The sequence below is a fragment of the Saccoglossus kowalevskii genome, chromosome 13 (assembly GCF_978046115.1).
Source record: "Saccoglossus kowalevskii chromosome 13, keSacKowa6.1, whole genome shotgun sequence".
Taxonomy (NCBI): domain Eukaryota; kingdom Metazoa; phylum Hemichordata; class Enteropneusta; family Harrimaniidae; genus Saccoglossus; species Saccoglossus kowalevskii.
The window spans coordinates 24,554,010-24,581,382 of NC_140653.1; the positions used below are offsets into that span (position 1 = coordinate 24,554,010).

Sequence of the window (27,373 nt, forward strand, 5' to 3'; positions counted from 1 at the left end):
AGTTCCTGCCAACTAAATTATATGTGCTACTATTTTGGTACCATCCCCATAGTGAAGTATAGCAGTCCCCGACAACAAAATTATATGTCCTACTATTTTGGTACCATCCCTATAGTGAAGTATAACAGTCCCGACAACTAAATTATATGTGCTACTATTTTGGTACCATCCCTATAGTAAAGTATAGCAGTTCCCGACAACTAAATTATATGTGCTACTATTTTGGTACCATCCCTATAGTAAAGTATAGCAGTTCCTGCCAACTAAATTATATGTGCTACTATTTTGGTACCATCCCTATAGTAAAGTATAGCAGTTCCCGCCAACTAAATTATATGTGCTACTATTTTGGTACCATCCCTATAGTAAAGTATAGCAGTTCCCGACAACTAAATTATATGTGCTACTATTTTGGTACCATCCCTATAGTAAAGTATAGCAGTTCCTGCCAACTAAATTATATGTGCTACTATTTTGGTACCATCCCTATAGTAAAGTATAGCAGTTCCTGCCAACTAAATTATATGTGCTACTATTTTGGTACCATCCCTATAGTAAAGTATAGCAGTACCCGACAACTAAATTATATGTGCTACTATTTTGGTACCATCCCCATAGTAAAGTATAGCAGTTCCTGCCAACTAAATTATATGTGCTACTATTTTGGTACCATCCCCATAGTGAAGTATAGCAGTCCCCGACAACAAAATTATATGTCCTACTATTTTGGTACCATCCCTATAGTGAAGTATAACAGTCCCGACAACTAAATTATATGTGCTACTATTTTGGTACCATCCCTATAGTAAAGTATAGCAGTTCCCGACAACTAAATTATATGTGCTACTATTTTGGTACCATCCCTATAGTAAAGTATAGCAGTTCCTGCCAACTAAATTATATGTGCTAGTATTTTGGTACCATCCCTATAGTAAAGTATAGCAGTTCCCGACAACTAAATTATATGTGCTTCTATTTTGGTACCATCCCCATAGTAAAGTATAGCAGTTCCTGCCAACTAAATTATATGTGCTACTATTTTGGTACCATCCCTATAGTGAAGTATAACAGTTCCTGCCAACTAAATTATATGTGCTACTATTTTGGTACCATCCCTATAGTGAAGTGTAGCAGTTCCTGTCAACTAAATTATATGTGCAACTATTTTGGTACCATCCCTATAGTAAAGTATAGCAGTTCCTGCCAACTAAATTATATGTGCTACTATTTTGGTACCATCCCTATAGTAAAGTATAGCAGTTCCTGCCAACTAAATTATATGTGCTACTATTTTGGTACCATCCCTATAGTAAAGTATAGCAGTTCCTGCCAACTAAATTATATGTGCTACTATTTTGGTACCATCCCTATAGTAAAGTATAGCAGTTCCTGCCAACTAAATTATATGTGCTACTATTTTGGTACCATCCCTATAGTAAAGTATAGCAGTTCCTGCCAACTAAATTATATGTGCTACTATTTTGGTACCATCCCTATAGTAAAGTATAGCAGTTCCTGCCAACTAAATTATATGTGCTACTATCTTGGTACCATCCCCATAGTGAAGTATAGCAGTCCCCGACAACAAAATTATATGTCCTACTATTTTGGTACCATCCCTATAGTGAAGTGTAGCAGTTCCTGTCAACTAAATTATATGTGCAACTATTTTGGTACCATCCCTATAGTAAAGTATAGCAGTTCCTGCCAACTAAATTATATGTGCTACTATTTTGGTACCATCCCTATAGTAAAGTATAGCAGTTCCTGCCAACTAAATTATATGTGCTACTATTTTGGTACCATCCCTATAGTAAAGTATAGCAGTTCTCGACAACTAAATTATATGTGCTAGTATTTTGGTACCATCCCTATAGTAAAGTATAGCAGTTCCTGCCAACTAAATTATATGTGCTACTATTTTGGTACCATCCCTATAGTGAAGTATAACAGTTCCTGCCAACTAAATTATATGTGCTACTATTTTGGTACCATCCCTATAGTAAAGTATAGCAGTTCCTGTCAACTAAATTATATGTGCTACTATTTTGGTACCATCCCTATAGTAAAGTATAGCAGTTCCTGCCAACTAAATTATATGTGCTACTATTTTGGTACCATCCCCATAGTGAAGTATAGCAGTCCCCGACAACAAAATTATATGTCCTACTATTTTGGTACCATCCCTATAGTGAAGTGTAGCAGTTCCTGCCAACTAAATTATATGTGCTACTATTTTGGTACCATCCCTAAAGTGAAGTATAGCAGTTCCTGCCAACTAAAATATATGTGCTACTATTTTGGTGCCATCCCTATAGTGAAGTATAACAGTTCCCGAAGTTCCCGACAACTAATTTATATTTGCCACTATTTTGGTACCATCCCTGTAGTAAAGTATAATAGCAGTTCCCGCCAACTAAATTATATGTGCTACTATTTTGGTACCATCCCTATAGTGAAGTATAACAGTTCCCGACAACTAAATTATATGTGCGACTATGTTGGTGCCATCCCTATAGTGAAGTATAGCAGTTCCCGACAACTAAATTATATGTGCTACTATTTTGGTACCATCCCTATAGTGAAGTATAGCAGTTCCCGACAACTAAATTATATGTGCTACTATTTTGGTACCATCCCTATTGTGAAGTATAGCAGTTCCCGCCAATTAAATCATATGTGCTACTATTTTGGTACTATTCCTATGGTGAAGTATAATTTGTGTGCAATTTTACTGTTAAAGAATTTTTGTCATCAAATCCATTTTCAAGAAACATTTAATTTGGAACACACCTTTAGTTTATTTTATTTTCATGTTAAACGTTGATACTTTTACAATCCACCAATGTCCAAATAAGCTGCAAGTATTTTGGTTACTAGTGGCGGTCTTTATTGTCGAAGTAGTTATTGTCCGCTTGCTCATTAGTAGTATTCAATAGGCTTTACTGCCACCTCCTAGGCCGCTCATTATTGACACGGTACCAAAATAGTGGCAAATACCAAAATAGTGGCTTAACAGACGTGTTGCCTTTGCATAGGAAAAATAACACGTAGTTTTGATTATAATGTCATATTATCATCGCCCACAAATGTATTCAAATTGTAATGGCAGGCCAATGTGTAACCTGATTTAAATATTTGACTTGTTCCGCTGGTCACCCACTATTCAAAAGCAAGTGGTGTCACGGGTTCGGGAAAATTTGGGCAAAATTGTTCGCGCCTCTTACTGGTCATCGTCGTTCGCACGGTTTTGTGTTCGATCATGAATTCGGAGCCACTTTGCTAGAACATTATAGTTTGACATTTCAATATGCCGGTAATACCCGTACAGCTTTTCTTAGTCGTGGCAATTTTATGTGATATTTCCTTTTAAGAAGAAATTTGTCGGGTCAGGTTTTTGCTGTAGCTTCTATGGAGCTTGACAACATTGCTGAGAAAAACAAAATCAAGAATGCCGTGGCCACAAGAGGGCGCTATTGACATAGCACACTCAACCGACTCAACCCATGCATGCGCATGCTAGATAAAGTCATGCTATCATGCTCTGTCACATGTGTTGCGGATCAATGCGCTTCATACTACCGTAGACCTTAGAAACAAGTCTTTGTTTCTGAATTTTATGTAGAATAACACTCTCAAAGATAGAAATCTGGTTCATTTTATTTTTATTTATTTAATTGGAGTTTATATCCTACTTTGCAGGGGTTGCGTGAGTCGGCCTCAGCTGACTGTATGTCGTCAAAAGTTGACGTATGACGTCAAAAGTTTAGTTTGGGTAACATGTGTTTGTCTAATAAGGGCGTTCGTAGTAAACGTGACTCATCAACAACAGCCAATTGGGGAAAGACTGTTATGTAGTTGACCTTCATTTGCATAATACACATAACCACACCTATTGTAGGACAGACACGACCTCAGGACAGACAACTTAGTGAGACTGTGGTGGTACTACTAATAATACTACATCGTGACGGAACATTCGCTTCACAGAGCTCACCCAGTAACGACGAACATAATGGCTCGACCACCAGTTGGACAGATTAATGATCTGACAACGTTGGCGAACTTGGATGAAAACATTCTTTTAGAAGAATTGAGGTATCGATATGGCAAGGACCAAATTTACGTGAGTGCTTTAATTTTGTATCTGCTCGCTAGCTCGCTAGTTTGCTGAAAAGCGAAGGCAACAATATTGTCTTTGGTTTCAGTGGCGATCTGCCACATCTGTAGACGACTTGGCCGTAACGCGGTGTGCACAAAGCTACTAAAGAAACGGGCATGTGTCCTCGCTGTAAACAGTGTGTGTACAATGCGATCATGTGATCGCCATATTTACTTTAAAAAGTAATTATTCCACATACGACGCTAAAGGTAGTCTGGAGGTAGAAATAAGATACCATTGATCACTTTACTTTTAACATTTCTATAAATAGAATAACTTGTCAGAAATATATTATACTCTCAAGAAATTGAATTCGATTCACGACTCCAAGTCACTGAGTCATAGATGTTAAAGATACTACAGCCACACACCACGTACTTTTATGAGTAACACAATAATGAGTACCTTTTATGTGTTGTTTCTTTTATTCTGAGTTCTGAGAAATACGACTATGGAACTATAGTATTACGAGTAAATGTTTTATTTAAAATATTGTTTTGTTATTACCAGACCTATGTTGGTGATATATTGGTTGCTATCAATCCCTTCAGGGATATTGGGATATATGATAAAAAGGTAAGATTTTAAACAATTAATATTTTGAAAGTGCAATATTAACACCTGAATGGCTTGGAATATTATTTTTAGAAAAACGTTTTGGTTAGTTTAATACAACTAGATAAAACTCAAACATTTATAGAAGGAACACTCTGTGGAGGTTTCAGTCAATAAGAAAATTATTTCAGAATTCCTGATTTAAAAAAATGTACTAATACAAATGTTGAAGACATTATTTTTACAGTTGCCATGGCAACTTTTGGTCATAGTTGCACTTTAAAGCACGTTAGTCATTGGACAGTGTGTGTTTGCGTTTCATGTAAATATGTTTTACATGCATTGTATACGTTGCTATAAGTCCCATATCGAACAGGACGCAGCACGACGACCACCGACCGCCCTTTAAGATATATCATCAGTGGATCAACAAGAAGTGACCTTTATGCTCTTAGTCAGCGCCTCTAAGTGGACTCGCAAATATTTGCTGTGATGCAACTAGTTACTTAAGTCACTGGTGCTTCAGCGTCACAACAGAAAATCATACATTACTGTGAATGAAAAAGCAACCCAATATACAATATGCAACATACTGTGGAATACTTTATTTTCGTTTGGAATTTATTTTCGCTATTTTCACTGAAGGAATTATTCCGTGAAAATAAAATCCGGCAAATATACTTATTTTTCAATATTTCACAATAATCTCTTCAAAAATCAGTGAAAATAAATTCCAAGCAAAACACCCAAAAAGCCTTTTCAGCGAAAATTAATTCCTGCGAAAATAAAGTATTCCACAGTATCTCACTGTATTGTAAACAAAATAACAATGTTGATAGCTAACAGTTTGTTGTGGTATGCTAATATCAATATTGTTATTTTTTTTAGTTGTAAAACGGTGATTTATATTGCAATACTGCTGGTTGAGTTGCTTTTTCATTTTTCATTCACAGTAATATTGTGATCTTGAAAAACATTTTATTTTAATTGAGTAAAACAAATTCATATTTTATAAACAATATAAGTGTAAAAACAAAGGAAATTTTTACTTGTGCCTCAAGTCAACTGTATAGTCTCCTATACTTTTATTTATTTTTTTAAAGAATTCTCAGTCAATAAGCCAACTCTACCGTTAAAATCCTATTATAAACCGCATACCTAATAGTAACCGCACCCCCGATTTTGACTTCAGTGTTAAAGAGTTCTCAACAAAAATTGAAAACATGAAAAGTACCTATTACTAACCGCACCCCCAATTCAACAAAACCGTGACCGACTTTGTTTCAACGAGCTGGTACATTGTTCCTAATCCTATTCATTTGTTTCGACAACGTGCCTAAAAATATTCACACCTCTTTATTGTTCAGTAGTATTAGGATGTCTAGTGATTGCAATATGTCCTTAATATAAACCGCACCCCGAACTTGAGCTGTTGATCCCAATTTTTTATTTGATACATTGTAATATAAACCGCGGTTTATAATAGGATTTTAACGGTACTTGATTTGGGGGGGGGGGGGGGGTCCATTTTGACTCCCTGGAGTTTTACAATAAATAATTTATCTATGTGAAGTACTAGATGCCTGTATTGATTAGTAAACACAAATTGACACACAGCATTGAGTTTGAATTTAATAAATAAATAAATAAACAAACAAACAAACAAACAATGTATTGTAGAGGAACATGTTGCTTACACCCACATTGAATATGGGTGAGGTACATGATGTAATCATAACTGCGGTGCTTATACACAGTAATTTACCAGCTTTTTACTTAGAATTTGTTTTGCATGTTTGTTTTTTTAGATATTTATCAGAAATTCACAGTTTTGTGACAAAGGTATCATTACAAACATAATGTTGTACCAGACTGTGTTCATTAGAAGCAGTAACTGAGATACATTCAATAATACAATTTAAATTTGGTTGCGAACATTAGGAGCTGATTAGTGGTGCATGTATTTCTCTGATCGTGCTGACAGTGTTATATATGGTAGTCACTAAGGTCGCAAAGCTTTGTCAGGTAGTCTCAGCACTTGTGAATTACGGGTACGGTATATACGTATAAAACAGTGAGGGAAAAACAATATTATTCACCAGGCACAACAGTTTTATAGGTATAAATAAATTAACCAACCACCAATGACAGCTTGATTATTAAAAAAACATTCACTTCCTTTATTACATGTGTCTATTTACATACTAACGTGGAAGATTTTCAACTAAATAGCGGAAATGATTGAAAACTCAAGAAACCCATTAGATTTAGTTTCCGTTGTAATACAATGCAAATAGTCATGTCTTTTGCAACTTGTTTTTCCTGTTTGTGAGAAAGTATTGGATTGCATGCTTCTTGAGTTGCATTCCCAGAGAACTTGTTTTGGTGATAATATTTGGCATGTTGACTATTTCTGAATAGTTTTAAGGACCATAGTAATTAAATCTTAAAATAAAGTCAATTACTGACCACTTTGTCAATTCAAGGAAAATCACAAAATATTGTATCATTCAAGTTCATATCCATGTATTAAAAGGCCATCTTAATTTCTTTTTTATTTCAGTATTCAGACCTCTACAAACATGGCAAAAAAAGTACTTTACCACCCCATCTCTTTGCTATCGCGGATTCGGCTTATCAGTCCATGATGGGACTGCTGCCGAGTAGGGACAGGAACCAGTGCATTGTAATAAGGTTAGTGAGAGGTCGATATTCGTTGAATGTCTGTGTGTCCCTTGTAAAGTTGATTAGAAAAACAGAATACACATCCATAATTCATAAAGTACAGGAATTGACTGCAAAAATATGCAAATAAGACAAAATAGTAAAAATAGTTTTCTTGTCATTTGATGCATACGATAATCACCTTGAATTGTTAAAGTATGGTAGTCCTCGCGCCCCGTCTTGTTCGATATGGGACTCATAGCGACGTACACAGCGCATGTAAAATACATTGTTTATTCACATGAAATTCAAACAGGTGCTGCGTGAGTCAAAAATTATTATTATTGAAAGTTACGATTGTGAATAATAAGATATCTAAGGTTACATTCTGGCACAAATAAATAAAAGTGTATATGCAAATTACTGGCAAATTCTCGCCTTCATAGTCCGGAGCATACAGAATAAATCCAACACCAGAATGATATGCCTCGGTTAAGCTTATATTATCTTTGTTTGTCTTCTGTAATTGGACAGCCAATCAAAGTGCCATTTGTACATAGATAAAAAGCATTGAAACTCACATCAAAAGCAAATAAAAAAGTTTGACAATTGCTGCAGCAATGACACTTTCGGATGTAAAATCTTGATCTTTGTTTTGGTGTCACATTTATTCTCTGATATTGATGTTAAGCCTGGTGATATAATGAATACCTGCAAGATATATTTTTGTTTTTATTTTTAAAAAAAAATTTAAATTTTATTCTGTTGACCAACACGTGATCTGTTTATATTTATATTAGTTCAGCTGAATAGAAGAGAGTCTGTAACTATTCTAACATTAGACAATTCTATATAAAGTGATTTAACATAGCAAATTTGCAATAAAACCCACTAACTTAGCATATGCTGTAATTTTAGTGTCTGTGAATCACCAATACGTTATACAAAAAAAACAGTTATAATATTTGATAACAGACTTATTTATTTGTTGTTATCACATTATTTCATGGTTTGTGCTTACATTCTACGTGATTCTGTTTCAGCGGCGAGAGTGGTGCAGGTAAAACAGAAAGCACAAAACTTATAATAAAACAGATAATAGAATTATGTAAAGGAAACACACAGCTGGAGCAACAGATTCTACAGGTATTTTTCTTCCAAATATTAATTATTGATTCTGTCATTGCATTTCATAAAAGGCACAAAATCATCAATGGAGGTCACTATTGTCTAGCATATCGTAGGAGGGGCTTCCGTAAGTCAAAAATCAACAAAGATGCTACTATTGTTTATTTTAGAGATTATAAACCATGATAAAAGTAGTTGTACTTTTGCACAGCTCCTTAGCATTCTTACAGATGGACCGGAACAGGAAGTCAGTGGAAAACAAAAGATTTGTTCGTTAGCGTGGGGGAAATTTCGTTAGCATGGGGGAAAACAGAGGTGTTAATCCGGAAATTCATTGTCTTTTCCTGTTTGTGATTGGTCCTGGCAACGTTTGGGGGATCGTGACGTAGCTCCGACTGTGAGAATGGGTTAAGAGGTCAGAAACCTTAGCCCGTATTAAGAAAACTTGCGTAAATGCTTAGATGGTGGTAAGAAAGGATAAGAATAAGCTAAATCTGGCCCATTTTTAAGACCTTAATTTAATAAAATTTTGACAGTTTTTTGTATAATTATATTTGACAATTCATGTAGGGGGGAGGTAAGATGCACTGCCATTTCTATTAATTGACTGATTCATTAACTTGTGGATGTTAACAGGTTAATCCTTTATTGGAGGCATTTGGCAATGCACAGACTTTGATGAATGATAATTCAAGTCGATTTGGAAAATATATCCAGCTGAAATTCAAAGATGGAGTAGGTGAGAAGAGTGTATTTTATACTACTGCTGTACATACTTATGCTGTATTAGGTGTAGATTTGATTGTTGATTTTAGATCCTAATGATCATACCAATATCATCATCTTTTTATATTACTGTAGAATCATTTATGTTTTGAGCAATTTTACTTCTTCTAGTCTTCTTCTTCTAGTAACCATGGTTTTACAGGGATCGAAATACCCTAGTGCACACTGCACTATGCACATAGATTATTAGCTAGTGCAAGTAAACTCAAAATATAATGTGCACGCTGTGCATGTAGAAACAACATTTTCTCATTATATTCACTAAGCCTAAATTAAGTTCAACCAACATTGTGAAACAACTAAAAAAAAAAACAATTCTTTCGTGATCGCATCAATCGAGAACCCATAAATTTTATTTAAACTTTAAAGTAGTGCATTTCACAACAAGTTAGTGCAGGTAAATTTCAAATTCAACATGCACACTATGCATGCAGGGAAAAAATTCTATTTCAATCCCTGTTTTAGGTTCACAAACTTAGCAAGAAAACAATGGGTTTATGTAAATGTCAATTTTTATTATACATATTCACACTGACATTTAATTCAGCAAATTTTACTCTTCAGCACAAAACCATAGTTAATAGTTAACTAGAATAGAATACTTAATGCATTTACAGTATTTTCATGTTTATTATGTAACTGTAGATGAAACTCAAATAATAAAACAAAAATTATTTAAAAAAAAAATCATGGTTGCTTTTGAATAACAGTGTGATCTATCGTGTATCTGTCAGGATTACATAGTGTTTACTTTTCAGCTCACAGTAAACATTTAGTGTAAACACTGGTTGTGCACTGCATTTATTGACATCAGTCAAGGCACAGTCACTCTACTAGTAGAGTAACTATGGTCAAGGCCTTCAAAAAATGAATTTCTGATCAGTATGCAGGTCATTTTTGCAAGATCGATGTATGTCACAAATTTTGTTTTCAAATATTGTGTGTATGAAAAAAAGGTGCAATCCGGGACCAGAAACGAGTCTTTATTTTGGCTTAAACCTTTTTTTGAGCGTCATATTTTTTTTGCCAAAATGTTAGTGTAACATTTATTTCAATTTTTATGTAATTTCTACTGTTTGCATGATAATTTTAGACCAAATAATCATAGTATTGGCAGTGGTTCTTGATCAATATTTTGCAAAAAACAAATTGATATAGGTTTTATTTTGTGAAAGGTAAAAACACTTTGACACTTAAATGGTAATTTTACAAGTGAATATACATCAAATTCACTGAAATCAAACCCAGTGAATACCTCAAATTATGAAACTAAAAAATCCCACAGACATTATCGTCTTTCTCTAATCATAATGTTTAAATATTATTGTCAGTTATGGGAGCCAAAATTTCTGAGTACTTATTGGAGAAATCACGAGTTGTTTATCAGAATTGTGGAGAAGAAAACTTTCATATATTTTACTACATGTTGGCTGGACTATCAGAGACGAAGAAACAAAAATATAAACTTACAGATGCATCTAGTTATCAGTGAGTATTGATATATCGAGTACAGTACAAGCCTGCTATCCACACCATGTTATGCAGATTACTCCCTTTCAACAATAGTTTCTGGTAATATTTTGCTCATTAACCACGAAATTAATTAACAACGTCATGCAGTCGCACTTTCGTAAATGTATCAACTGTCGTATATTATTTGCAAATTAGCACCATGTTATATTTATCACACAATCAATGTCATGGTTACCGACCGACCATGGAAACAAATTTATAGATGTCTAGAATCTGACACATTTCTTCGTCATGCACGTTCGTAATTGAGTTGCGATAGAGTATCATACAGTGTTAAAGGGCGGTGGTTGTCATGCCACGTCCTGTTTGATATGGAACTCGTAACGCCGTATACAAAACGTGTAAAATACATTGTTTATTTACATGAAATTCGAACACGAGCTGCGTGTATTTGACATAATATTGAAATGAGAGCTACTTTCATGAAATGTACAGCAAAATATTTGTGGAAAACTAATTTGTTCTTTTCATTTTTCTGTTAGCAATGTGGTTGTTGCTTAGCACTTGAAACTTTTCTCACAGTAGATGCATGTGATTATTTCAAATTTTTTCAGATACATGTGTGAAGGACCGTCATCTTTAAAATCTGAGTTTAATCATCATAAAAATAACTTTGAAGAATTGTTAAATGCAATGGATTTAGTGGGATTTGAAGAGCAGGTAAATCAATCATGTAGTTTTATTCTTGTATTTACATGTGTTTTACATAATTAATGAGGCCTGCTACCATATATGGTCAAAGAGTTTTTCAAAGCTTCTCTTCTACAGTTCAGACAAACAATAAATAGACATGCCTTACTACTATCTCGTGGGAATGTCCTTAGCAACTAGAAACATGGTCATAGCAACCACGAAGATAACAGTACTTTTACAGAATTTCAACATTACATATGATTGGGTGCTATAATTTTTTCAACCAACATTTTCATGCATTTTTCCTATTTTTAACTACCGATATTTTTTGTTCTATTTTTCTTAATTTGATGATTTTTTGACCACATGGACATAATTTGCTATTGGCTTCACAAGGATTCATCAACATTTTTTTTTAAAAAAAGTATAAAAATGATTTCGGCTTTAATTTATGACTCGAGATAAAAGTTCAATTTAGAATTCAATGGTTAACCAGTAGGATGTATGAATTCTGACCATTCATAAAATTCTACAGTTAGCATTGAGAAAATCAGACAAAGGTATGAAACTAATAAATGTTTGTTTCCATTATTAATGTCTACACCTTAATGATTGTTATACATTTGTGTGAATTTGTTTGGTGTTTCAGGAACAAAGTGATATGTTTACAATTCTATCAGCCGTGCTTATGATGGGTAATATTGAGTTTCAAAGCAATGATAACGATTCCTCTTGCATCAAAGATACAAACCATGCATTGAAAAATACATCTGTAAGTATCAAATAAAATAATGCATAACGACACCTCACAACCCTATATGGTATGGCAGTCAAGATTAATTGACTATAGTCTGGCGCCCTGTGATGTGATTTTTGTCCATGTTTGCCGACCACCGGTTCATATCTGATGTAAAATATTGAGTGTGGATCAGCACTAGATTATGATCTACATTTGAATCCATCAATTTTCTTGAATGCAGTGTGCATTATTCTAATAACCACCTGTTGGAGTCCTATATACCTTGAATGCAGTGTGCATTATTCTATTAACCACCTGTTGGTGTCCCATATACCTTGAATGCAGTGTGCATTATTCTATTAACCACCTGTTGGAGTCCTATATACCTTGAATGCAGTGTGCATTATTCTATTAACCACCTGTTGGAGTACTATATACCTTGAATGCAGTGTGCATTATTCTGATAACCACCTGTTGGAGTCCTATATACCTTGAATGCAGTGTGCATTATTCTATTAACCACCTGTTGGAGTCCTATATACTTTGAATGCAGTGTGCATTATTCTATTAACCACCTGTTGGAGTACTATATACCTTGAATGCAGTGTGCATTATTCTGATAACCACCTGTTGAAGTACTATATACCATGAATGCAGTGTGCATTATTCTAACAACCATCTGTTGGAGTCCTATATACCTTGAATGCACTGTGCATTATGCTAACAACCATCTGTTGGAGTCCTATATACCTTGAATGCAGTGTGTATTATTCTGATAACCACCTGTTGGAGTCCTATATACCTTGAATGCAGTGTGCATTATTCTATTAACCACCTGTTGGAGTCCTATATACATGTACAACTGTAGCTATAGGTTCCCTACATTTTAAAATGATTTTTAGCTCCGCTGTCGACTTTGTCGAGTGGAGCTTATCATATGAGTGATTGTCCGTCGTCAGCGTCGTCCGTCGTCGTCGTCCGTGTCAATGTTTTACTTTTTCGACTTCTTCTTGAAAACTACAAGCCTGAATGCTTTGATACTTGGTGTATATGTACTTTGGGTAGACCTCTCTTAGGTTTGTTCATTTCATGTTGATATCTTCAATTCTCTAATGTTGGTGAATATTTTTGTCATTTTTGGTAAAAAGTGATATTTTCGACTTCTTGTTAAAAACCGCAAGTGCAAATGCTTTGATATTACATATATAGGTACTACATGTGGACCTCTCTCAGATTTGTTCATTTTGTAATGATATCTTTAATTCTCTAATTTTGGTGAATATTTTTGTCATTTTTGGTAAAAAGTGATATTTTCGACTTCTTGTTAAAAACCGCAAGTCCAATTGCTTTGATACTACATATATAGGTACTACATGTGGACCTCTCTCAGATTTGTTCATTTCGTGATGATATCTTCAATTCTCTATTTTTGGTGAATATTTTTGTCATTTTTGGTAAAAAGTGATATTTTCAACTTCTTGTTAAAAACCGCAAGTCCGATTGCTTTGATATTACATATATAGGTACTACATGTGGACCTCTCTCAGATTTGTTCATTTTGTGATGATATCTTCAATTCTCTAATTTTGGTGAATATTTTTGTCATTTTTGGTAAAAAGTGATATTTTCGACTTCTTGTTAAACACCGCAAGTCCGATTGCTTTGATATTACATATATAGGTACTACATGTGGACCTCTCTCAGATTTGTTCATTTTGTAATGATATCTTCAATTCTCTAATTTTGGTGAATATTTTTGTAATTTTTGGTAAAAAGTGATATTTTCAACTTCTTGTTAAAAACCGCAAGTCCGATTGCTTTGATATTACATATATAGGTACTACATGTGGACCTCTCTCAGATTTGTTCATTTTGTGATGATATCTTCAATTCTCTAATTTTGGTGAATATTTTTGTCATTTTTGGTAAAAAGTGATATTTTCGACTTCTTGTTAAACACCGCAAGTCCGATTGCTTTGATATTACATATATAGGTACTACATGTGGACCTCTCTCAGATTTGTTCATTTTGTAATGATATCTTCAATTCTCTAATTTTGGTGAATATTTTTGTAATTTTTGGTAAAAAGTGATATTTTCGACTTCTTGTTAAAAACCGCAAGTCCGATTGCTTTGATATTACATATATAGGTACTACATGTGGACCTCTCTCAGATTTGTTCATTTTGTGATGATATCTTCAATTCTCTAATTTTGGTGAATATTTTTGTCATTTTTGGTAAAAAGTGATATTTTCGACTTCTTGTTAAACACCGCAAGTCCGATTGCTTTGATATTACATATATAGGTACTACATGTGGACCTCTCTCAGATTTGTTCATTTTGTAATGATATCTTCAATTCTCTAATTTTGGTGAATATTTTTGTAATTTTTGGTAAAAAGTTATATTTTCAACTTCTTGTTAAAAACCGCAAGTCCGATTGCTTTGATATTACATATATAGGTACTACATGTGGACCTCTCTCAGATTTGTTCATTTTGTGATGATATCTTCAATTCTCTAATTTTGGTGAATATTTTTGTCATTTTTGGTAAAAAGTGATATTTTCGACTTCTTGTTAAACACCGCAAGTCCGATTGCTTTGATATTACATATATAGGTACTACATGTGGACCTCTCTCAGATTTGTTCATTTTGTGATGATATCTTCAATTCTCTAATTTTGGTGAATATTTTTGTCATTTTTGGTAAAAAGTGATATTTTCGACTTCTTGTTAAAAACCGCAAGTGCAAATGCTTTGATATTACATATATAGGTACTACATGTGGACCTCTCTCAGATTTGTTCATTTTGTAATGATATCTTTAATTCTCTAATTTTGGTGAATATTTTTGTCATTTTTGGTAAAAAGTGATATTTTCGACTTCTTGTTAAAAACCGCAAGTCCAATTGCTTTGATACTACATATATAGGTACTACATGTGGACCTCTCTCAGATTTGTTCATTTCGTGATGATATCTTCAATTCTCTATTTTTGGTGAATATTTTTGTCATTTTTGGTAAAAAGTGATATTTTCAACTTCTTGTTAAAAACCGCAAGTCCGATTGCTTTGATATTACATATATAGGTACTACATGTGGACCTCTCTCAGATTTGTTCATTTTGTGATGATATCTTCAATTCTCTAATTTTGGTGAATATTTTTGTCATTTTTGGTAAAAAGTGATATTTTCGACTTCTTGTTAAACACCGCAAGTCCGATTGCTTTGATATTACATATATAGGTACTACATGTGGACCTCTCTCAGATTTGTTCATTTTGTAATGATATCTTCAATTCTCTAATTTTGGTGAATATTTTTGTAATTTTTGGTAAAAAGTGATATTTTCAACTTCTTGTTAAAAACCGCAAGTCCGATTGCTTTGATATTACATATATAGGTACTACATGTGGACCTCTCTCAGATTTGTTCATTTTGTGATGATATCTTCAATTCTCTAATTTTGGTGAATATTTTTGTCATTTTTGGTAAAAAGTGATATTTTCGACTTCTTGTTAAACACCGCAAGTCCGATTGCTTTGATATTACATATATAGGTACTACATGTGGACCTCTCTCAGATTTGTTCATTTTGTAATGATATCTTCAATTCTCTAATTTTGGTGAATATTTTTGTAATTTTTGGTAAAAAGTGATATTTTCGACTTCTTGTTAAAAACCGCAAGTCCGATTGCTTTGATATTACATATATAGGTACTACATGTGGACCTCTCTCAGATTTGTTCATTTTGTGATGATATCTTCAATTCTCTAATTTTGGTGAATATTTTTGTCATTTTTGGTAAAAAGTGATATTTTCGACTTCTTGTTAAACACCGCAAGTCCGATTGCTTTGATATTACATATATAGGTACTACATGTGGACCTCTCTCAGATTTGTTCATTTTGTAATGATATCTTCAATTCTCTAATTTTGGTGAATATTTTTGTAATTTTTGGTAAAAAGTTATATTTTCAACTTCTTGTTAAAAACCGCAAGTCCGATTGCTTTGATATTACATATATAGGTACTACATGTGGACCTCTCTCAGATTTGTTCATTTTGTGATGATATCTTCAATTCTCTAATTTTGGTGAATATTTTTGTCATTTTTGGTAAAAAGTGATATTTTCGACTTCTTGTTAAACACCGCAAGTCCGATTGCTTTGATATTACATATATAGGTACTACATGTGGACCTCTCTCAGATTTGTTCATTTTGTAATGATATCTTCAATTCTCTAATTTTGGTGAATATTTTTGTAATTTTTGGTAAAAAGTGATATTTTCGACTTCTTGTTAAAAACCGCAAGTCCGATTGCTTTGATATTACATATATAGGTACTACATGTGGACCTCTCTCAGATTTGTTCATTTTGTGATGATATCTTCAATTCTCTAATTTTGGTGAATATTTTTGTCATTTTTGGTAAAAAGTGATATTTTCGACTTCTTGTTAAACACCGCAAGTCCGATTGCTTTGATATTACATATATAGGTACTACATGTGGACCTCTCTCAGATTTGTTCATTTTGTAATGATATCTTCAATTCTCTAATTTTGGTGAATATTTTTGTAATTTTTGGTAAAAAGTGATATTTTCAACTTCTTGTTAAAAACCGCAAGTCCGATTGCTTTGATATTACATATATAGGTACTACATGTGGACCTCTCTCAGATTTGTTCATTTTGTGATGATATCTTCAATTCTCTAATTTTGGTGAATATTTTTGTCATTTTTGGTAAAAAGTGATATTTTCGACTTCTTGTTAAACACCGCAAGTCCGATTGCTTTGATATTACATATATAGGTACTACATGTGGACCTCTCTCAGATTTGTTCATTTTGTAATGATATCTTCAATTCTCTAATTTTGGTGAATATTTTTGTAATTTTTGGTAAAAAGTGATATTTTCGACTTCTTGTTAAAAACCGCAAGTCCGATTGCTTTGATATTACATATATAGGTACTACATGTGGACCTCTCTCAGATTTGTTCATTTTGTGATGATATCTTCAATTCTCTAATTTTGGTGAATATTTTTGTCATTTTTGGTAAAAAGTGATATTTTCGACTTCTTGTTAAACACCGCAAGTCCGATTGCTTTGATATTACATATATAGGTACTACATGTGGACCTCTCTCAGATTTGTTCATTTTGTAATGATATCTTCAATTCTCTAATTTTGGTGAATATTTTTGTAATTTTTGGTAAAAAGTTATATTTTCAACTTCTTGTTAAAAACCGCAAGTCCGATTGCTTTGATATTACATATATAGGTACTACATGTGGACCTCTCTCAGATTTGTTCATTTTGTGATGATATCTTCAATTCTCTAATTTTGGTGAATATTTTTGTCATTTTTGGTAAAAAGTGATATTTTCGACTTCTTGTTAAACACCGCAAGTCCGATTGCTTTGATATTACATATATAGGTACTACATGTGGACCTCTCTCAGATTTGTTCATTTTGTAATGATATCTTCAATTCTCTAATTTTGGTGAATATTTTTGTAATTTTTGGTAAAAAGTGATATTTTCGACTTCTTGTTAAAAACCGCAAGTCCGATTGCTTTGATATTACATATATAGGTACTACATGTGGACCTCTCTCAGATTTGTTCATTTTGTGATGATATCTTCAATTCTCTAATTTTGGTGAATATTTTTGTCATTTTTGGTAAAAAGTGATATTTTCGACTTCTTGTTAAACACCGCAAGTCCGATTGCTTTGATATTACATATATAGGTACTACATGTGGACCTCTCTCAGATTTGTTCATTTTGTAATGATATCTTCAATTCTCTAATTTTGGTGAATATTTTTGTAATTTTTGGTAAAAAGTGATATTTTCAACTTCTTGTTAAAAACCGCAAGTCCGATTGCTTTGATATTACATATATAGGTACTACATGTGGACCTCTCTCAGATTTGTTCATTTTGTGATGATATCTTCAATTCTCTAATTTTGGTGAATATTTTTGTCATTTTTGGTAAAAAGTGATATTTTCGACTTCTTGTTAAACACCGCAAGTCCGATTGCTTTGATATTACATATATAGGTACTACATGTGGACCTCTCTCAGATTTGTTCATTTTGTAATGATATCTTCAATTCTCTAATTTTGGTGAATATTTTTGTAATTTTTGGTAAAAAGTGATATTTTCGACTTCTTGTTAAAAACTGTAAGTCCGATTGCTTTGATACTATTCATATTGTTCATTTTCTAATGATGTCTTCAGTTCTTTAATTGAAATGTGCATTGCTAACAGCGGAGCTATCTCAGCCGATAGGCTGCTTGTTTGAATTTGTTCCAGCATTGACAATGTTCCCAAGTTTTAACACTATCTAGCTGAGACTGTCTTGGTAATTTAAAAGCAAAAAAAAAATGTCACTTCTAAGAAGTGTCTACGAACCTGCATCTATACCTTAATAATCAATTGTTTGTTTGTTTTTTTGAGACTGTTCTAATTTACAATAGTGACTTACATTGGAGATCCCAGTCTGAGAAAAAAAAAGAGGCATTTCAGAACTGAAGAGAAATAGAATTAAAGTCAAAGATGGAAGTGAGAACTAAAAATCTCTTTTTAATGTCTGAGACTGTTCTACTTTCCTTAAAATTGTAAAAGTTTATTTCATTCATGGGAGCATTGTGTTACACTGTCTGTGCATATCATAAGGTCATAGTTGAAAAGGTCATAGTTCAATACTATTGTGTACTAGGTGACGGTTCACTGGGAAGTTAATGCTAGAAAGAATTTAACATTTTAAAAGCAATTTCAACATTATTTTTTTTTCCAATTGTCTAAATCACAGCATAGGGAATAACTGAGTGACTTTGCAACATCCCCAGACACTTTCCCAGACACTTTCCCAGACACTTGATAAAAAACAATGTACCTGGTTTTCTTGTGTATATATGCTCATTAATTAAATAATTTAAAAGTGACTCAATTTTGAACATTTTACGAAAATAATAAACCCCATTGATACAATTATTTTTTAAGGAAAACCCCTAACATATAATGGAATTACCTAAATTATTCTTGGGAGAACAGTTTTGAATACAGTTTATCGTTGACTAAATCTATAAAATTATTGCTATTATGCTGAAGTGTATGGACGAGAACACTCAGAAGGACATTACTCGCCTCTTCTTGAGTGGAAACAGTCTGCAAGTGACCGTCAGGGAACGACGTCAGCAAGCCTTGCTTTCTTACTTTTGATAAAACGTTCTAATTTATTACAGCAATGTTTTTTGTACCTACAAAAGTAATGGAATAATCCAACTACACAATCCCCTGCAACCACACATCAAAAGTATACTGCAACCAGTGTTTTGATAATCGGTTAGTTAATTTTTTTCTATTTTTTTTCTGTAGAATTTGTTGGGACTCGACCAGCAATCTCTGGAAGGTGTCTTGACGCACAGTGAACATGTGACTAAGGGAGAACTTGTAGTCAGAAATTATACCAAGGATGTCGCTCAAGGTATGACCTTAAATTCAGTTCAAAGGTCAGAGATGGAAAGTACACCCACAATATATTTTTAGAGATAACTGTTATGTTGATGTAAAACCATGTGCTTGATTGTACATTCGCAGCAATTTGCTGCTGTCTTCTTTCATAAACATATTGTGAGTATAATATAAGGTTATTACGAGAATACCTCAAAGTATGCACAAAGACAGTACAAAGACGATGCGCTGCGTACTGTCTGAGGTATCCTCGTAATAACCATATTATTATACATCTCTTCCTTCCAAGGATACATCATGGGAATGCCGAAATCCAATACGTTTAGAACAGAATAAGCGAACTTCTTTGTGTGGAGTCCCGCCAAACTCTGGTGGCAGCCATGTTTGTTTCTGTTATTAGAGGACGCTTACGCACGTAATCATTCCATATTTGGAATTTGCATTTCCTTATATGGTAGGATGAAACTACCGCAATATTACAACACGCTGTAACTTATAACGTTACGGTGACAGATGTATAATTATTGTTGTTAAGTTTATTGCCTCTTATTTGAAACACTAATGTTTGGAAATTCTTTTGTTTTTATAGATTGTTGTGATGCTATATCTAAAGCATTGTATGGTCGTTTATTTGGTTGGATTGTAAATAAAATAAATCAGTTACTGGCACCAGCAGAAGAAATATCAATAAATGAAACTAAGGAAATTGGTGAGTATGTTTGTAGTCATGGAAATAATCACTTCTGATTTGAAACAACATTTTTTTTTTATTTTAACATTTATTTATCAATGACTTTACCAGAATTTGTTCTTTTTTTTTAGGAATACTGGATATTTTTGGATTTGAACATTTTCAGAAAAACAGTTTTGAGCAGGCTTGCATTAATCTTGCCAACGAGCAACTTCAGTTCTTTTTTAACCAGGTAATGCATTTCCCTTTTATTTGACAGAATTTCAAAGGCATGATTATAGTCAGTTTTGTGTGCTTATTTCAGACTATGCAAGTCTTTCTGATATACCACAGTTACATGTATATATATCACAGTGTATGTATATATACCACAGTTACATCTATATACACCAGTTACATCCATATATACCACAGTTAGTCTGTCAATGATTACAGAAGTAAATAAAACACCACAATGATAAAAATTACTTAAAAATAAATTCATAATTGGAAATATGTTACACATTACTCCCAGAACAAAATTCTCTTTTTTTGGTGAATATTTTTGTTGTTTTTGGTAAAAAGATGATATTTTTAACTTATTCTTAAAAACTACCTGGTCAATTGCCGTGATACATGGTATATAGGTACCTTGAGTAGACCTCTGACAGATTTGTTCATTTCATGCAATAACTTCAATTCTCTATTTTTGGTGAATATTTTGTTGTTTTTGGTAAAAAGATGATATTTTCAACTTCTTCTTGAAAATTACCATATCAATTACTTTGATACATGGTATATAGGTACCTTGAGTAGACTTCTGACAGATTTATTCATTTAATGCAATAACTTCAATTCTCTATTTTTGGCAAATATTTTTGTCATTTTTGATAAAAAGTGTTATTTTCAACTTCTTGAACACTACTAACCCGATTGCTTTGATATTTGAGGTGTACATTATACAATTTGTATTTTGATGATGTTTTCAACAGCCAGAACCAAGATACTTTTTTGTTTGTGGGTCAACCACTATTTATCTTATGGGTGTGTGTTGCTCGATTTGGCAAACTCAATGTTCTTATAAGGACAGTGGAGCTATTTCAACTGTCAAGTCACTTGTCTAAAAATATGAAATATTGTAAGTAGGTATCCTACCATGACATTTCCACACATTTTAATTGGAGGGTATGTATGACCGTAAACAGAACCTTCTAAAATGAAATGCAAGACCATTTGATTTGACCATTTGCGTGCAGATACAATGATGAGTAAATTTGTAGTATGTTCTTGATATACCTTAATAATAATTGCAATTTATACCAAACTAAAATATCAAAATTGAGTTATTTTCATATAAATGATTCAGTACAAACAGGTAGATGTAAGTTTGGTGAGAAATCCTGAATATATTGGTAAGGCAAATTGTTAATGCAAATGTACTTGCTTTAACTAAATGTTATTTTTTTCTTTTCATAGCATATTTTTATGATGGAGCAAGAAGAATACCAAAGTGAAGGAATTGACTGGACCAATATCCCTTTTGTCAATAATCAGCCGCTTCTTGTTAGTATAAGTTTTTTTTTTTATTTTGATGTATTTGTTTATAATTTAATGTATTTCATTTTTTGTAATATTTATGTGTTAATAAGTGCATAGAATGTTTTCAAACAAATATTATTAATTTGAAATTACTCATTTTAGGATTTATTCTTGGGTAAGCCGATTGGAATTTTAACTCTATTGGATGAAGAATGCCAGTTTCCTCAGGTAAGAATTTACAATCATCTTGTAGTAAATTTGCTGTTAAATATTTTGACTGTACATTGGGTTCCTGCTTTGTATATGTAGATGGGTAACCCCTATGGTGATTGGTGACACTTGTTAGACATGTACAAGGTACTCAATTGTTTGAAAAAGATATGGTACCCCTTAGGTATATGATAATAAGTATGTACCCCTCAGGTATGTGACGATAAAAGTGTATTCCTCAATTGCATATTTCAGGCATCAGATCATACTTTTGTTGAAAAGATGAATCATAACTTTGCTGGTAATCATTTCTATATCAAATCAAGAGTTGCATCTAATAATATATTTAGCATAGACCACTATGCTGCCAGGGTAAGTCAATTATATATTGTTACTATGTGTCCACATGTACCGTAAATTAATACTAACATTATAATGCACTCGTTCACGATGTTGTGTGTTTGCACTGACTGGTTAATATGACTTGTCATTCACACCCAAAAATAAAATAATTGTATTGTTCACTACTGCCAATATTTGAACAATTGATAAAAATGTGCACAAAGCAATAATAATTTTTATTAAATAATGTAAATGGGCAAGTAAACAGAATACAAAATGATGGACATAACCCAAGTTTATCTTAAATAATCGTTAAACTGCTTTGCATAATTTCACTAGAATACGTCCTAAAGACACAGCCAAATTGTGTCTCTACAAATGCAATTAAATCATATAATCACAATTCTCCGTTCTCAGAAATTAAACACTTTAGAGTATTTTAGAAAGTAATTGTATGTTTAGTTGTGTTATTATTCCTAAATTAATAGCAGGATTATACACCTAATAGGTTGAATATGATGCGCAAGGATTTCTTGAAAAGAATCGAGATACTCTACCAAATGGAGTGATACAGTTATTAAAGGAGAGCAAAAATGCGTTACTAAATCAGATATTCAGAGGTAAGAGTGTCTAAAGAACATATCTTTCCATATAACATTTCAGAGATTCTGTATATGCATACATGTTTTTTTTTTTATATATTCTTCGGGCGGTGCTACATCACATAACACTCTACGTTCCTAAGACGCACACCACTGTACCACATATTTCTATGGAATCTGCACATGCTGCTGTAGAACGCCAGTCGAACGGCCAATGAAAACAGCCAAAGTCGAGGAAACAGCCTAAATTCATCTTTGACAACCAAATTATGAAGTCTGCAATTCCTCAAAGGTTTTATAAAATCGTAACTGATGAGAACATTTTGTGAGAATTACTTTCCTTTAATCAGTTCTTTTTTGTGTCATGTTGTATCAAAGTAGTCACCTTGATTTAGTTTGATTCATGGAAATTTGTTTTGACTAGCTTTGACTATTCTCCATATCATAGCATTACCGGTATAATTAAAGTGAAACGTGGTCATTTAAAAAAAGAATTAAAATACATTTGTTATAAATCGACAAGTTTTCTCAACTCTGTAAACAAAAATCAGAACTCTATAACGACATGTATCTAAAAATAATCACATCAATGTTGTTATATCTCTGTCAGGAAATGTTAATGATATACTTATACTAGTAAGTGAACTTTATTTGGCAACAAGCGGCTTAGGAGGGAACACACTGCTGGGATCAATCTGCCCGAAATACATAACCTAAGCTATCCAAAATAATGAGTCCTACAAAAGACATATCAAGTCGGACGTTTTAGCAATCTGTCACTATCATACAACAGCTGATATGCTTGCTATATGTTGTCTTATTTTCATTGTAACAGGCACTATAACAAGAACTGGTACTCTGGCACTGCAGATGAGAACAAGTAGAGGATTCAGTAGAAAAAAGGTACATTTTTATTGTCATACTTAAGCTGCATTATCTACCTTGTTCATATCCTTGTAGATGACAGGCAAGGTATATGTATATGAGAGGGAAAATGTCTGTCATTATTGTTGTTGTCATTGTTTTCTTGTAGTTACAATACTTAAAACAGGTTTTTATCGAATTTCTATGCAACTTGAATATTAACCAGTTTAGAATATTGGCTGTAATGTTCTCAAAGAATCATCATGAGAGGGAGAAAACTGTTTTGTTTATTTTACCAAAATGATGACTGAACTCTTGGTTGCTAGGCACTACTGAGCATGCCCGCTTAATTACAAGACAAGACTAGGTCAAACAATACAGCAGTAGAACACTACATCCAAGTTTGATTATGGTACATGTTCTATGTATATTTTTCAAGAAAATCATAAAATTTCACCTAAATTTGTCTTCTTCTTGTGGTTGCACTAACTAAAAAAAATGTAATTTGCCATTCCAGAACTAGATCTTGGTTGTGGACATGTTTCATTCAAACTTGATATGTCCATTAAACATAATGGGTTCTTAATTCACATCATTTTCCCTCCAGATTTGATTAGTCCCTGTTCAGGCAAATGGGTAGTACTAATTTTATTTTCTTTCTCATTTTCTTTTCTTCTCAATTTTACTTTCATTTTCAAGTTGCTGCAAGTTATCTCTCACATTTTCTCAGAGACTCTGCAGCAGATGTCAATGAAACTTGGCAGGTTGATGAACAAGTCTGTACGTGTTACATATGCACGTAATTTTCTTTTCCAGATCTGAAAATTCTAAGTGGGTCTTTTTCAAGATTTTCATCCAAAATTACCTCTCTCCACTATTGACAGAGCAACTGAGCATGCTCAGAATAAATGATTCTCTGTTAAATTCAGATTCAGATTCATGAATTCCTGTTTCTGATTCACAAGTTTTACCAAATGTATTTGATCGGTAATGTATACTTTTCAGAACTCAGAACCAACTTTGCAGAACCTCAGAACCCAATTTCAAAATAGCTTTCTTATCATCAGAAGTCATCTTTTAGGTCATTATTCATATGACCACACCTACCCAAAAAATATTCAATTTAGCCAAATCCAGTTATTTCCTTTGATCTCAGCAACCATTGAGTTGATTTCATTCATATTTGGTAGGATTACACCTTGACACAAGTAGATGTGCTTCTGACAGTAATGGCCACGCCCTCCCCAAAATATGCAAATTAGATCAATGCAGTTATTTGCTGCTATCTCTACCACCACCGTGTCAATTTTATTCATATTTGGTATGATTACACTTTGGCACGAGTAGATGTGCATTTGGCAATAATTACCACACCCTCCCAAAAATATGCAAATTAAAACAATGCAGTTATTTGATCTTTGATTTGACCCAGGTCCTGGTAATATACTAAGACCTTAATAAACAAAGAAGTCATGTACATTAAGGTTCACTCAGATTTATGAATGCAGTTTCTTGAGCAAGTATACATGTATGACAAATAGTTTTGTTGCACTTAGTAGATTCTGAATATGGGTCAGTGGAAGTTTTTAGTTGTCAGTACAAAACTAGATTATGGGAAATCACTTTATAATGAGTTCTACCCACATAGAGTACATATTCATTCACCTGTTTGCAGATGTTTCTTGTACTACTATATAATCAAATAACCGGGACTGTGACATTCATGTCTTGTTCAAAATGGCTGACTCATGGCTGGATTTATCATATTCAAACATTACATGTGCATCTGTTTCAGAATCTAATTCAAAATGGTTGATCGTTATTTTCATGCTAGAAATGCATTATGAATGTCATGGTCAGAATATAGGAAAAAACTGCACAAATAAACTGGTTCCACTTTGTATCATGTCTGTCACGAGTGTAAATAATTATTTGGAACTATTGTTTACAATCACTAAAAACTGAGTGGGGACTTTTTTTATTTAATCTAGGTTTTCTATGGTCAAGGTTGTAATAGTTAATAATTAATATGAACTTTGATTTGAAAAAAAACATAAATGCTCATCAAATGAGTAAATAGAGGAATATTATTATGGTATGCTGTAACTTATGGCGTTACTGTGACAGATGTATAATATTATGAATTATTACATGTTTTTACGTTCATGCTTTTTCGCTGAATAGCTCACTGTAAGAATGTTTGGGGTATTACGGTTCAGTGAAGCGTGTGTTGAACGCTACTGTTGTACGGACCACGGCAACAAAACTATAGTGTTCAAAAGGTTAATATAAATATGCAAATGAGTTTTGACATGTATTAATTTTGTATTTACAATAGAGGTTTATGCAGCCACCACCTAAAGCTAGCAGAAAGAATCTAACACTTGGTGGACAATTCAAGGTATAGTGTATATTTCTTTATTGGTTTTAGATGGAGTATTCCTTCTTTTTTTATTTTAAATTGGTGTTTTTCAGCAAAATTGTACATGCTCACCCAAATCTTTCTGTGTTAATTAGGTTTGTTAATTTGGGGTGTTGATTCTATCTACTGTAGCATGCTATCTGCCATTTTGAAAAATATTATCTGAACTGTTTATATCAGAATTTGCTGATAACAGATATTACCATGCAGTACAAAGTTGTACTTTGGTTATTTTTTAGTACACTCTCTAATTGTTTTTTTTTCCAATTTTTGATTATTTTAGAATTCTCTGAATGTGCTAATGGAGAGAATGGCGGTGTGTAATCCCCATTTTGTGCGATGTATAAAACCAAATACTGCCAAAGCAGCTAACAAATTTGAAGATCAATTCGTCCTTGTGCAAGTAAGTACATATTCTCGGGGCGAAGGAACATCATAGAATATTATATGTTGCCAAGATGTGCATCACTTTACCATCATTCTATCGGCTCTGCGCGAGCTGTTGTGGAACGCTGATCGAAACGCCGGCTTAAGCTTAAGTCAAGAAAACGGCACAAACTCAACTATGAGACAGTTCTAAAACAACCAAATTGATATATGTTGCACACCTAGGGGTAGGGTTGTCTTGTTACTTTGTTCAAGAGAGTCTCAGCAACTAGCTTAAAGTCCTTTTTTGGGGGAGTTTTCATTGGTTGTGGTTGCCCAGGCGATGAAAATGCCTGGATGTTCGCTCCCAGGAATAGTTTGGGAGCTATTGAATGCTGAGTCTGTGTAGGCGTGTATATACAACACAGAATCCATCACAGATTGATCTGCAGGGAAATACTTTATAATTCCTATCAAGTCAAGCTGCTGTAAACATTTTCCATAATGTTTTAGTTGAGTCATTTTACATCAACTTTTAGGTCTCTATACCTGATAGCCCCAAATTGAATACATGTGACAGGGTATGATTATTACAGCAGTGATTTTATGTCATAATTATGAATATAAATTGTATAAATGTGGAAATTTCGAAACAAACTTGAAGT

The 27,373-nt window shown here is 33.2% G+C and overlaps 1 protein-coding gene across 1 annotated transcript in view; it reads left to right on the forward strand.

The window, feature by feature from the left end:
* Positions 1-3,707: 3,707 nt before the first annotated feature.
* LOC102805349 (myosin-IIIb-like) overlaps positions 3,708-27,373 on the forward strand; it is a 33,778-nt gene continuing 10,112 nt past the window's right edge. Inside the window, exons 1-18 of the mRNA XM_085507108.1 lie at positions 3,708-4,126; positions 4,673-4,738; positions 7,281-7,411; positions 8,425-8,527; positions 9,146-9,248; positions 10,627-10,783; positions 11,383-11,488; positions 12,111-12,233; positions 19,598-19,706; positions 20,283-20,402; positions 20,516-20,616; positions 21,840-21,926; positions 22,065-22,130; positions 22,368-22,484; positions 22,963-23,074; positions 23,892-23,959; positions 26,259-26,321; positions 26,626-26,745. Coding sequence (XP_085363234.1) covers positions 4,016-4,126; positions 4,673-4,738; positions 7,281-7,411; positions 8,425-8,527; positions 9,146-9,248; positions 10,627-10,783; positions 11,383-11,488; positions 12,111-12,233; positions 19,598-19,706; positions 20,283-20,402; positions 20,516-20,616; positions 21,840-21,926; positions 22,065-22,130; positions 22,368-22,484; positions 22,963-23,074; positions 23,892-23,959; positions 26,259-26,321; positions 26,626-26,745 — 1,863 coding nt within the window. The 5' untranslated portion in view covers positions 3,708-4,015. The remainder of the gene's footprint in view (positions 4,127-4,672; positions 4,739-7,280; positions 7,412-8,424; positions 8,528-9,145; positions 9,249-10,626; positions 10,784-11,382; positions 11,489-12,110; positions 12,234-19,597; positions 19,707-20,282; positions 20,403-20,515; positions 20,617-21,839; positions 21,927-22,064; positions 22,131-22,367; positions 22,485-22,962; positions 23,075-23,891; positions 23,960-26,258; positions 26,322-26,625; positions 26,746-27,373) is intronic.